Source organism: Anneissia japonica, unplaced genomic scaffold, assembly GCF_011630105.1.
Source record: "Anneissia japonica isolate Jap-2015-1 unplaced genomic scaffold, ASM1163010v1 scaffold21263_len101623_cov113, whole genome shotgun sequence".
Lineage (NCBI taxonomy): Eukaryota > Metazoa > Echinodermata > Crinoidea > Comatulida > Comatulidae > Anneissia > Anneissia japonica.
The window spans coordinates 17,084-30,680 of record NW_022718589.1 but is presented as its reverse complement, the minus strand read 5'-3'; the positions used below and the strand labels follow the sequence as shown (position 1 = coordinate 30,680).

The 13,597-nt window shown below is 36.0% G+C and overlaps 1 protein-coding gene across 1 annotated transcript in view; it reads left to right on the top strand.

The window, feature by feature from the left end:
- The window catches only part of LOC117110565, a 23,725-nt gene that overhangs the window by 4,107 nt on the left and 6,021 nt on the right, over positions 1–13,597 (top strand). Inside the window, exons 5-16 of the mRNA XM_033253324.1 lie at positions 4,307–4,471; positions 4,769–5,053; positions 5,432–5,494; positions 5,627–5,843; positions 6,401–6,439; positions 6,846–7,142; positions 7,302–7,631; positions 8,625–9,077; positions 10,441–10,737; positions 10,895–11,227; positions 11,555–11,890; positions 12,223–12,552. Of these exons, the coding sequence (XP_033109215.1) occupies positions 4,307–4,471; positions 4,769–5,053; positions 5,432–5,494; positions 5,627–5,843; positions 6,401–6,439; positions 6,846–7,142; positions 7,302–7,631; positions 8,625–9,077; positions 10,441–10,737; positions 10,895–11,227; positions 11,555–11,890; positions 12,223–12,552 (3,145 nt within the window). The remainder of the gene's footprint in view (positions 1–4,306; positions 4,472–4,768; positions 5,054–5,431; positions 5,495–5,626; positions 5,844–6,400; positions 6,440–6,845; positions 7,143–7,301; positions 7,632–8,624; positions 9,078–10,440; positions 10,738–10,894; positions 11,228–11,554; positions 11,891–12,222; positions 12,553–13,597) is intronic.

Below are 13,597 nucleotides of genomic sequence, written 5' to 3'. Positions count from 1 at the left end.
ATAACGTATCACCGGGATCTACTCTGTTGCTTGAGATTTTAAAGGAAATAAACCACTGCCAATCTTCAGAAATTCAAAGAGAAGATCGGGTTGACAAAACAGTGGCTAGAGGACAGGGGCTGTCGAAGCCCCCTGAACGCTTTGGCTTAAACATAAATTTCAATGGCAGCCAGTCAATGCAAAGAATGTAAACAAAAAATTACAACAGGGGAACCATGATGTTCTGTACAATGTTTTATCAGCTGTGTTGATTAAAAATAGATGTGATTGCTGTTTGTGCTATAAAACAAGACGGCACTTAGATAAAATTATTTGGTACTGGTGGAGTCATAATTTGTCATTTTCTTTCCATTAAATTCTATTTAGTATGAAATAGACCGAATTTAAAGTGAATAACACGACATGTATGTTATATAGGCTAGTGGGTATAATATCAAAACAAACCGCTATGTGGCAATTTTTCTTCACAATAATCAGCCTCCGCTCGAGTAGATTTCGACAGTTTTTAAACTCCTCAAATGTATTTATTTTGTACATGTTATTGTAAAATAACTCATCGAATAGTCTTTCTTAAAACTTTAACAGTTTTGCATAGCCTCGTCGCGTGAACACGGGCCTACCTAGGCCTAGCTTGGAGCGTCATCACAGACAACAACCTTCAGACTAATTTTGCCATCGTGGAGATGGCGGACGTTCCATCGAATTTAATGCAAACTACGCGAAGCGCTCATTCTTCTGCTATTTATATTCTTTGGATTCACTTAAAACGTACAATAATATGGTATAAGTGTAGCTTAGTATTTTTGCATGTAGAGATGAGGTCACGTCGCGTTACACGGGTCATACATGCTTTCGCTTGCTCTCTAAACACGAATCTGGCCACAACGCACATTGGCTATGATGTCATCGTTTAGCTTGCTGTTTGTTGTTGCAATGCAAATTGAGTAGACTGTTATTTTTAGCATCGAAAAAGTTTTTGCATAATATTAGGTCATGACTTCTTGCTCTAAACACGATTCTGATTGGCCATCACGCTCACCACACCACTGCTTGTATTGTTCTGCTTGCTTTTGTTTGAGCTAGCAGATTGTTACGTATTTTTAACTCGTACGTGGAGTGGATCGTTGATTTTACTTTATGAATTATCGTGAAATGTTGGGGCTTTCCCATAAATATTGGCTCTATTGTAATTTTCCGTAGTTTATATGTATTTCCGTAGTATTTATCTATATTTCCGTACGTCCGTAATTTGGGCCGAATTTCTGTATTTAAACTACGGACGTTCCGTAGTACTTGAGAACCCTGCACTTTCGATTCCACTCAGTGCATTATGACTTTGCGTTAATTTCAATGACGTCATCTTTGTCTCAGCGTATCAACGTCCCAGTGTATCAGCGTCTCAGTGTATCAGCGTCTTAGTGTATCAGCGTTTATAAGACAACGCCAAACGTGCGAGGTATAACAACGATTCATGCGAGGCATCGTTTTACATCGAAATGTGCAGAGAACAACGAAAATCCAATGTAAAAGTAATATTGTACTATTTAATAATTATGCGTGATAGTCATTGTCAAATTGCTACTTAATTTGATTTGCTACCACAGTGGATTTATTTTTCTCCGCCTAGGCTTAGGCTATATAGTATGGAACGCCGTTACTGCCTTTGGTGGCTCTTTTCCGTTCGGCGCATTTGCTATTCAGCCCTTTTAACATTACGTTCGGTGCTTTTACATTACGTTCGGTGCTTTTACATTACGTTCGGTGCTTTTTACATTACGTTCGGTGCTTTTTACATTACGTTCGGTGCTTTTAACATTACGTTCGGTGTTTGAACAACGTTCGGTGCTTTAGCCGCACTTCGGCTCTTTTATCATTTGGTGCTTTTACCTTTCGGTCCTTTCATCATTACGTACGGTTCTTTTATCATTCGGTGCTTTCATGACCTTTGACATCGGGTCAAGTCGAAAAAAAATAAAAGGGCCGAAAGATAAAACTAAAAAACACCAAATAATAAAAGATCCATAAGTGTGGCAAAAGCACCGAACGTAATGATAAAAGCACCGAACGTAGTGTTTCAAAGCACCGAATGTAATGTTACTAAAATCACCGAACGTAATGTAAAAAGCACCGAACGTAATGTAAAAAGCACCGAACGTAAAGCCTGGTTTCCTGTCGACGTAAGAAGGCAGATTTACTTACGATTACGTCGTTTTATCGTAAGAAAATGCGATTTGACAGGAAACCGATTACGACTGGTGCGTTGTGAAATCAACGTAACGTAAACTAAAATCGTCGCAAAACAGTTTTGGACAGGAAACCGACGTATTGAATTTTCATGTGATACGTCGATTTTTCACTATTTGACAGGAAACCGCGATTTAGTGACTTTTTGTTGAATGAACTCGCATACGTTGCGTTGCAGACGATTCTTATGAAAAGTTGACTCCAAGTCAACTTTTCATAAGAAACGTAAGCGGAAACGTATGCTGTCTGTATATCTTGCCTATACAACAACATTGTCAACGAACTAGAACTCTCATTGACTTACGTATTTGTAATAAAATGGTTAAAAAGAAGCATATCCTCCACTTTTTTCAAACACAATGATAGGCATGTAAAATCTTATAGATTTTGTTAGCCCTATACACAGTGGCGCCTCTAGAATATCATTTATTTGGGGGAAGGGGGGGCTACGTTTTCCGGGGTATGGGAGGGGTTGGGTATGGGAGAGGAGTCCTCTACTCCCAAAATGAGTTTTTTATTTTAAAAAATTGGGACTTCTAGATTGCTTGACTTCTTGATTGGCTGGGATGGGAAAACTAGGCCTATTTTTTATTTATTTATTTATTTTTTTTGATCCGACTGCCCGACGAGCTTTGGCCGATGGGTGGGGAGTGGGCTTGACAAGACCGATGGAGGATTAATCCCTCTGTCTCACCCCCCCCCCACTTAACCCACGAAAAAAATCTCTGGTCCATTTACTGCAGTCAATCAAAATACTCCAGTTATAATTTACGGATGTAGGCCTATAGGCAGTGGCGGCGCCATCGGGTGGTGGTGGTCAAGAATGAGGATTGCAATTAGATTTAATAAATTACATTTATTATACAAAAAAACTTATAGGCCTACAATATAAAAATAATATATAAAACATTATAATATAGGGCCTAAATAAATAAATTAAATATAAAATGTATAGGCCTATTGCCAGTTGGAATATTTTCTGTTAATTTCAATTAACAGTTTTTTCAAGTGTATTTCATTCTTAATTTTAATTCATGTTTATATTATACAACCCGAATTTTAACATTTAAATAATGTTTTCTGTATAACTGTATATCCGGAAATAAGATTTTTCTGTCAGTTGAAATAAACAATATAGGCCAAATTGATATTTTGAAAACGAAACACTAAAATTGATAACGAGAAAGTTAGCAAATCGAGATTTGTAGGCCCTTATACCATAGAGAAAATAGAACAGCTGTTCTATTTTCTCTATGCTTATACTGTAGGCCTACTACAGGACTAGACTATTGTTTAAATCCAACGGTGAAAATTGCCCTCGAATCTCGCCAGGTAATTTCAATGAGGAAACCAGACAGGAAGTGAGAAATGTTAACATATCGCAGTCGCAAAGAAAAATTCAACCTGACGTAACATGCATGTGACGACGTTAGAAGAGGCTTTGCCGTTCGAGTTTGAAAAATTCAACTTATCGTAAGAATCGTAACCGGCTTATTTTGTCTGCGGCCCAGCACGATCAAGACGGGGCTGTTTTTGTCCAACTTCTCGTAACAGTCGTAAGAATCGTATGAATCGTAAGAAATTCTGAACTTTACGTCGACAGGAAACCAGGCTTAATGTAAAAAGCACCGACGTAATGTTACTTTTACATTGGATTTTCGTTGTTCTCTGCACATATTTCGATGTAAAACGATGCCTCGCATGAATCGTTGTTATACCTCGCACTTTTGGCAATGGCAAAACGATGCCTCGCATGAATCGTCGTTTTGCCTCGCTGCCTCGCATGCCTCGCTGCCTCGCACTTTAGTACTACTCTTATAGAAACAAAGGTATGTTGAGTGCTGCAGGATTTTTTTCCCCTAAACCTCATATTGAGATTTAGTTTGTGTAAAGCATCGTTGTATGTATGTTTGTCTTGCGTAAGGTATTGTCACCTAGAGGACAGTATATATTAACTATTGACAATGTATGAGTTGTACGCTTAAATAAATAATAATAATAATAACAACATTTGTAATGAAAACATAACCCTGTAGGCCTAAGTTAAAATTATTAATTTCAGGAACAAAAACACATAGAGGCCTGGAGGAAATTGGACGCAGGGGTCCTTGAGGAGCATCTGTTAAGACATCTCTGGGAGAAGTTCAAGTTTTCAGATGAGACATTTGACTTCTTTGTATCTCTCATGCAGAAGTTTGGACTGGTGTGTGAGAAAAATATTACAAAGGTAATTTTAACTATACAGGTTGACCTCCAATTACAGTTCATTTTTCTGTGATCTTGTAACAAAATTTGACAATTTATGTCTTATCTTTATTATTTTAATGAAAAGACCAGAGCTGGAAACTCCGGTCCAAAAGTGGTTTTTAATTAGAGAGAGAGACCTGTTTTCTTTTTTATATAGTGGTCTGTTTCATTGCACCAATCTCAGATGATACAGTATAAACAAATTACAATTGTGGTATCATACCATGAGCCATAAACTTTTTAAAATGTTTTTTAAATTTTTCTTATTGTTTTCTAGAGTGGTTTTCGTGGCCGTATTTTCTACGTTCTTTCACGTTTAAAACCTGAACGTATTGATAGACCCGTTAAGGATGATGGGATGCATGCAGTTTCAATCTTTCATGACTTTGGACAGTATCTACCTGACGATCTTTTCCAGAGAGGAGTAACTAAGTTCATTGAGGAATTCCAAGTACAAGATGTTGAGCCTAAACTGTCTTATGAGCATGTGGAGTTGAATATCGATCAATTTCACAAAGTGGTTATGAGTGTAGCAACAATGAGGAATCGTCGTATGTTTAAGGTAAGTAGGACTATTATGATACTTTTTAAATTTCTTTTAATATTTTCATTACTTTCTTTATGAATAGTAAGATTATACATAGCCTAAATGGTAAAAATATAGTATTATAAATTTTCAAATATTGTTTATATATATTTAAGTGTACAAACACAAGACACATAAAAACATCATGTAAGCCACAAACATAAACATCGTTGTCACTGCAATCATAAATCGTTAAAAAAATATATAGGCCTAAATATAAGTGCTGTATATAAAAGCAATATGAAATATAAAGAACATACACACAGAAAAAAAACTACTAGAACTGCCAAGAATAAATGACTATCAAAATCATATTTGTCTTCAAATGACGGAGCTTAATGTTATGTTTTCTAGACAACGATCGCAGTCTTGGAACCCAGTCAGGAAGATGAGCCCTCACCGACAGTGTGTAAAAAGGTACTACAACTTCCATCGATTTGAGAGACTTTTGAGAATTATTTGAATGTTTTAATGTTTTAAATGTATGCTTTTCCTTAATGTACATTAATTATTTAACATAGATTAACCTATATTTTTCATCTCCTCCAGGTACTGAGTTTCCTCGAAAAGGAACTAAAGCTATTTTGTCTGAGTGGTGTACGAGGCATTGAATTGACGAGGTACATTGCTTGCGAATGCAGTTCAGACTCGAGTAACGCCCACATGCAAATCGTGCGCACGTTTCACCAGGATGTGCTGCCATGTGGAAGCAATATATTGCCGCGTTATCGTCGACTATTTGGAGATGACATGCGACGAGTGCAAGGTAACCAATGAATTTATGCAGTAAAAAAGTGGGGTCTCACCACAAAATGAGTCACATCGTTGGTGAACACATATTGAGATATTCACCAAAACAGACCAAAACTTTGTTCTTATATACCTTAATTTTAAATGCTCGCATCTCTGGATTTACTTATAGTAGGGAAGCCATTCAAAGACCAAATGAAAGCTTATAATGTGATCTACCCAAATATAATATAAACTCAATTTTTTAATTTCTAACCATAAGACTCATTTTGTGGCAAGACCTCACAAATATGTTGGCTGTAAATGTTACAATATAACACACATTAATGCATATTGACAAATGTTTAAAAAGAAACAAGCGACATATAGTTTCCTGTCGATTTGCTCTTTATAAAAGCCCAATGCAAAATATTCCTCATGCTGTAAGCTCTGTTATGAGAGAAAATAGTAGAAATAGAAAAATTACCAACGTGAAATGAACATAATTTAGCAAGGTTGAACAATTTGGAACAAATTTTGTTATCAAAGGCAATGTGTTGTTTTACCTTGATGTATTATTCCGTTACTCTCTAGATCGTCCACAGTCTCAGCAAGTAGTACATATACCAACAGGTATGTTTATGGATTTTTTTCAATAATGGATCACAGACTTTATATCTGATTAAGATGGTGCTGGTTTTATTGAAAACAAACGTTTTGTTGCAACTAACCAGTTGTAAAAGTCATCTGTACTGCTGGATAATGGTTTAAAAGTTAATTTATGCTATTATTTTTCCAAATCTCCAGTCACTTATTTCATTATTTATTCAGTTTTTTAAACAACATTATGCATAAACAGAAAGTGTAAAAAAGTACTGTAATTTGGGAAGGCAAGGGATCAATTGCATTGGCATTTTTTTTTTCTTTTTGTTTTTTGGTGAAAGTTTTAATTTTTTTTTTTTAATGGAGTGTCTAAAACTCAAGTCAGATACATTCGGGATAATTATGTTTTCTTTACAATAATTATCTTGCATGTTAGGCTTTGTGGATGACGCCACCATAGTGACAGTTTCTGAAAATTTGGGTCTCAGCTGGAGAAGGTTTGGTGTCCGTTTGGGACTTAAGTGGTCGAAAGTGAACGAGTTCAATGCTGATGATACACAGACTCATAAGGTTGCCGAAAATATGATGAATTACTGGAGGAGCAGCCTCAGTAGCGATATTCATCAACGTAAAGTGTTGTGCACTGCTCTGAAACAACATAAGCTCAGTCAACTAGCTGAAGATTTGTTAGAGTGTAAAATTCTCGAAGAAAATCTTGTCAATCAACAAGCAGGTATGTATTTTAATGAATTCGGAAATACATAGCAAATTAACCTCACATTTTTTTTCTATAGCTTGTTTCTATTTTGTTACCAAAGTAACAAATAGTACACATTATTGTCAATGACGTCATTAACTAAGTGTTTTTTACTCGTTGTATAATCTCTATAAGGAAAATGTTGTAATGATCAAGATTTGCTGTTCATCTGTGACAATCTGGATCCCGAATCATGGAGGAGACTGGGAGTGCGTCTTGGACTCAAGTGGACCAATATTCAAAAGATAGCAAAAAACAACAGACTGGTCGAAGATTGCATCATGGAAGTGCTGGTTACTTGGAGGGATGACCAATCAAAGAGCCAACAAGTACCAATCATGGTGAACGCTTTGAGACAACAGAATTTTGTTGGACTTGCACAACGTGTATGTGAAAGGCATGGTTACAGTGACGAGTCAGCAGCAACTCAAATAAATCAGCCTCAAATTCCAACACCAGTTCAAAGTTAGTGAAATTTAATAAATATATAATGCTACCATTTACGCACTTGCTGAGAAATGTTGCTTGCACTATTCTGAATCATCTTGCTTTATGCTCTTTTATACAAAGAGATTTATTTCAAAATTATTTTCCTCTAGACCTTAGGTCACTTTGTAAACTTGCGTGATCATTGGACCCCTCAAAATGATTTAATCTACAAACTTGGCCCCAGTTATAAATCTGCCACAAATTCCAATGCAAGGGCAAGGTTAGTGAAAATCTGTTGCCGTTTTGCACTTGCTAAGAAACATTACATCCCTTGCATCACGTTATGTGGTCCAGTGGCTGCGCCAGCGGGGGACATTTCCCCTTCCCCGTTTGGACAGGCCTAGACCCCTTGTTGTCCGACGAAAGACTAGGTAATCAAATCAAAAATAAAAAATATTAATTTTGCCTATCCAGATAACACTATAGTGCAATAAGTGTAGCCTGGGTTCAAGGCCATAAATGTGGGTTACTCAGTATCTATTGTGCAAGGTTAGTGAAAATCTAAAAAAAAATACTGCTATTCTCTAAATGTGTTACCATTTTCACACATCCTGAGAAACGATCCCGATGCATCACGTTTTATGCTCTTTTATGCAAATAAATATATTCCAACATTATTTTCTCCTAACTTGATCATTGTACCCTTCAAATTGATTTGTTCTACAACTTGACCCCTGTTATAATTTAGTTGAGAACTCCCTGTACACTTAGTGCATCCCCAAATACTTGTGAGAAAAAATCTTGCAAGTAATTCAAGTGGGAATCAAATCCATGACATCCTGGTATCTTAACCACTATTAGACCACTGATCTCTTGGTTTGTATCTTTATGATTTTTAGTTTGGAAAATATTTTGATGAAGCAGATTTGCTGTTCATTTTATGAATATCCGTTAAAATAATAGAGCACACCTTTTCTAAAAGGATTTGTCTATACAGTATTATTATTGGAAATGTATGTTTTATTACAGGTTGCTTAGATGATATTGACATTGTGTTTATCTCTTACAAACTTGATGGCGAACATTTGACAAATTTCGGCATCAACCTTGGTATGGAGAAACATGAAATAAATCGAATTGAATCAGGCCTCTCACCACCAATTGTAGACGCCTATATTGAAATGTTGATACAGTGGCGAGAAAGACAGAAAGCTGAAGTTAATCATCTCAAAATAATTAGTGAAGCACTGAACAAAGTTGGACGAATAGATATCAAGGAAGAACTTGAGTCATACTACCAGAGAAAATATGGAAAAATTGATCACCAATCAACAAACCAAGTACCAATCATGATGAATGCTTTGAGGCAAGAGAAGATTGTTGGACTTGCACAAGGTGTGTGTGAAAGGCAAGGCTACAGTGATGAGTCAGAAGTTGCACCAACTGAGATAAATCTGAATCAAAAAACAAAACCAACGCAAGGTTAGTGAGCTTTATTGCCATTTTTGCGTTTACTATGAAACATTACTGGTACGATTCCCTTGCATCACATTATGTGGACAATAATATTTTGAATGTTGGGTTCAATAAAAGAATAATGGAAGATGTGTTATTTCAGGTTGATAATAAAACTACTACAGATTCTAGTCCTTCAGTCATGTTAAGAAATTCATAAAGAGAGTGGGTGATTACTATTATGTTGGAATTGTATGAACGTTAATGAATACTCAATGTATGTAGTCGGAATTATGAATAGTATCTTTTATTGTGTATGTTTTTATTTATAAAACTTGGAACCAGTAATATGCATATGAAGTGTATTTTAAAGCTGGTTATCAATATTTTCAAGAAAATGGTGGATAACATATGGGTCAATTTTTAATCTTTGATTTAAAAACGGAATTGTTCCTAACAGCTTGAAAATTGAAAAAGTGATACAAATTATAAAAAATGGTGACAAAACTGATATCTCTAATTACAGACCAATTTCTTTTCTTCCGGTTTTTTCAAAAATACTCAAAAAATTTATGCACTCTATAGACTATATAGTTTTCTTGATAACTTTAATTTTTTGATATGCTCTCAATATGGTTTTCGTAAAAGGCACACAACTGAACATGCAATTATTGAATCAGTTAGTAAAATCTTGGATTCATTCATAGCTGTCAAGGTCCCATTCAATGGAATATGCATCCTAGTTAATTAACAGAAATTACAAATATTAATAAATTAATGAACTGAAGATACCCTTTATGTCCAAATATATATAGTCAGTGTCATTGAAGTTTTATTTTGGCTGTACTTCTGCTTCTCATTGTCATTTTTTGTTATTGTATATCCGGTTCCAGGGCTATCTGAGACAAGTTTACTTCTAAGCTAGTCCTCATCTAAGCCCTGTGCCTTATTTCCTGGCTGCAATAAATTTGAATTTTTTTTAGGATCATCTCTTCCACCCTCAGCTATGCAGAGCATGGAGGAATACATTCGTAGTGACAGGATAAACGCAATTTAATGCCAGTACCTGCTTCTTCTAGAACTATTTATAGGAACAATCCCTGTCTCTTATACACATCTAGATGTGTATAAGAGACAGATATTATATTAACAGTTAATTTTATGCTATTATTTTTCCAGAATCTCCAATCACTTAATTTTATTATTTGTTCGATCTTTAAAACAACATTATGCAAAAACAGAAAGTGAAAAAGTTACAGTACTGACATTTAGGGAGACCAGGGATCAATTGCATTGCCATCGTTTTAATTTCCTCTTAAATGAAGTGTCTAAAACTCATGTCAGATACAGACAATCACGGTTTCTATATAATAATTATCTTGTATGTTAGACTTTGTGGATGACGCCACCATAGTGAAAGTTTCTGACGAGTTGAGTGTCGGCTGGAGAAGGTTTGGTGTCCGTTTGGGACTTAAGTGGTCGAAAGTGAACGAGTTCAATGCTGATGATATGCAGACTCATAAGGTTGCCAAAAATATGATGAATTACTGGAGGAGCAGCCTCAGTAGTGATGTTCATCAACGTAAAGTGTTGTGCACTGCTCTAAAACAACATAAGCTACGTCAACTAGCAGAAGATTTGTTTGAGGGTGAAATTAGCGATGAAAATCTTGTCACTCAACAAGCAGGTAAGTATTTTAAGAATTTTGAAAATACAAAGAAATTAACCTCATATTTTTTTTCTATAGCTTGTTTCTATATTGTTACCAAAGTAACAAATAGTACATGCCACTGTCAATGACACCAGTAACTAAGTTTTTTTACTCGCTGTATAATCTCTATAAGGAAAATGTTGTAATGATCAAGATTTGCTGTTCATCTGTGACAATCTGTATGAATCATGGAGGAGACTGGGAGTGCGTCTTGGACTCAAGTGGAGCAATATTAATAAGATAGCAAACAACCATAGATTGGATGATGACTGCATCATGGAATTGCTAGTTACTTGGAGGGATAACCAATCAAGGAGCCAACAAGTACCAACCATGGTGAACGCTTTGAGACAACATAATTTTGTTGGACTTGCAGAACGTGTACGTAAAAGGCATGGCTACAGTGACGAGTCAGAATTTGCAGCAACTGAATTAAATCGGCCTCAAATTCTAACACCAGTTCAAGGTTAGTGAAATTTAATAAATATATAATGCTACCATTTTTGCACATCCTGAGAAACATAGCTAGCACGATTCCGATGCATCACGTTTTATGCTCTTTTATACAAAGAGGTATATTTCAAAATTATTTTCCCCTACACCTTAGGTCGCTTTGCGAACTTCCATGATCACTGGACCCTTCAAATTGGTTTGATCTACAAACTTGGCCCCTGTTATGATATAGTTGAGAACTCTTGGTACACCCACTGTGTCCCTAAATACTTGTGAGGGAAAATATCATAACCACTAGACTGCTGATCTTTTACTTAGCATCTGTATGATTTTTAATTAGGAAAATATTTTGATGATCAAGATTTGCTGTTCATCTGCGACAATCTGGAGTTTACATATTGGAGGAGACTAGGAGTGCGTCTTGGATTCAAGTGGAGCGATATTAATAAGATAGCAAAAAACAACAGATTGGATGATGACTGCATCATGGAATTGCTAGTTACTTGGAGGGATAACCAATCAAGCAGCCAACAAGTACCAACCATGGTGAACGCTTTGAGACAACATAATTTTGTTGGACTTGCAGAACGTGTACGTAAAAGGCATGGTTACAGTGACGAGTCAGAATTTGCAGCAACTGAAATAAATCGGCCTCAAATTCTAACACCAGTTCAAGGTTAGTGAAATTTAATAAATATATAATGCTACCATTTTTGCACATCCTGAGAAACATACAGTAGCTAGCACGATTTCGATGCATCACGTTTTATGCTCTTTTATACAAAGAGATATATTTCAAAATTATCTTCCCCTACATCTTAGGTCGCTTTGCAAAATTGCATGATCACTGGACCCTGCAACTTGGTTTGATCTACAAACTTGGCCCCTGTTATGATATAGTTGAGAACTCTTGGTACACCCACTGCATCCATAAATACTTGTGAGGGAAAATATCATAACCACTAGACTGCTGATCTTTTACTTAGCATCTGTATGATTTTTAATTAGGAAAATATTTTGATGATCAAGATTTGCTGTTCATCTGCGACAATCTGGAGTTCAAATATTGGAGGAGACAAGGAGTGCGTCTTGGACTCAAGTGGAGAGATATTATTAAAATATCAAACAACAAACAGGTGGACGACCTCATCATGGAATTGCTGGTTACTTGGAGGGATGCCCAATCAACAAACCAAGTACCAATCATGATGAATGCGTTGAGGCAACAGAAACTTCATGGACTTGAAAAAAGTGTGTGTGAAAGGCATGGCTACAAAAATGCATTGGAAGTTTCCCCAACTCAGACAAATCTGCCTCAAATTCCAACACCAGTGCAAGGTTAGTGAACATCTATTGCTATTTCTGTGCTTGTCAGGAATCATGGAGTATAATTCCTTTGCATCACGTTTTGTGTTTAATATTTTCAATTTTTGGGTCAATTTAAACATTTTGTTAACTATTTACGTGTATGATTTTAATCAGTAAAAAAGTACAGCAGGATTTGGTCCTTCAGTCAGGGCGAGGTTAGTGAAAATCTGTTGCCATTTTGCACTTGCTAAGAAACATTGCATTACGTTATGTGGTCCAGTGGTGGCGCCAGTGGAAGACATTTCCCCTCTTCCGTTCGGACAGGCCTAGACCCCTTGTCGTCCAACGAATAACTAGGTCGTTGAATAAAAAAATATATATATATTAATTTTGCCTATCCAGATAACACTATAGTACATTAAGTGTAACCTGCGTTCAGGGCCATAAATGTGTTACTCAATATCTATTGTGCAAAGTTAGGGAATATCTAATAAAAAAAATACTGCTATTCTCCAAATGTATAACCATTTTCCCACATCCTGAGAAACATTGCTAGCACGATCCTGATGCATCACATTTTTACACTTCTAAACAAATAAATATATTTAATAAATATATTTCAAGATTATTTTCTCCTAGACCTCTGGTAACTTTGCACACTTGCATGATCATTGTACCCTTCAAATTGATTGATTACAAACGTGACCCCAAACTTGACCCCTGTTATAATATAGTTGAGAACTCCTTGTACAATTAGTGCATCCCCAAATAATTGTGAGGAAAAATGTTGCAAGTAATTGAGTGGGTATCATAACCACTATTAGACCACTGATCTCTCGCTTAGTATCTTTGTGATTCTTAATTGGGAAAATATTTTGATGAAGCAGATTTGCTGTTCATTTTATGAATATCCGTTAAAATAATAGAGCACACATTTTCTAAAAGGATTTGTTTAGGGAGCCTCGCAAAATAAAGCAACGCGTATACCCGTCTACAACGCGTGGTTGGGGATTAAAATCTCTTCGCGTTGCCGACGAGTGGTTCAAGATACTGATCAAAAATGTTGGACGATTCC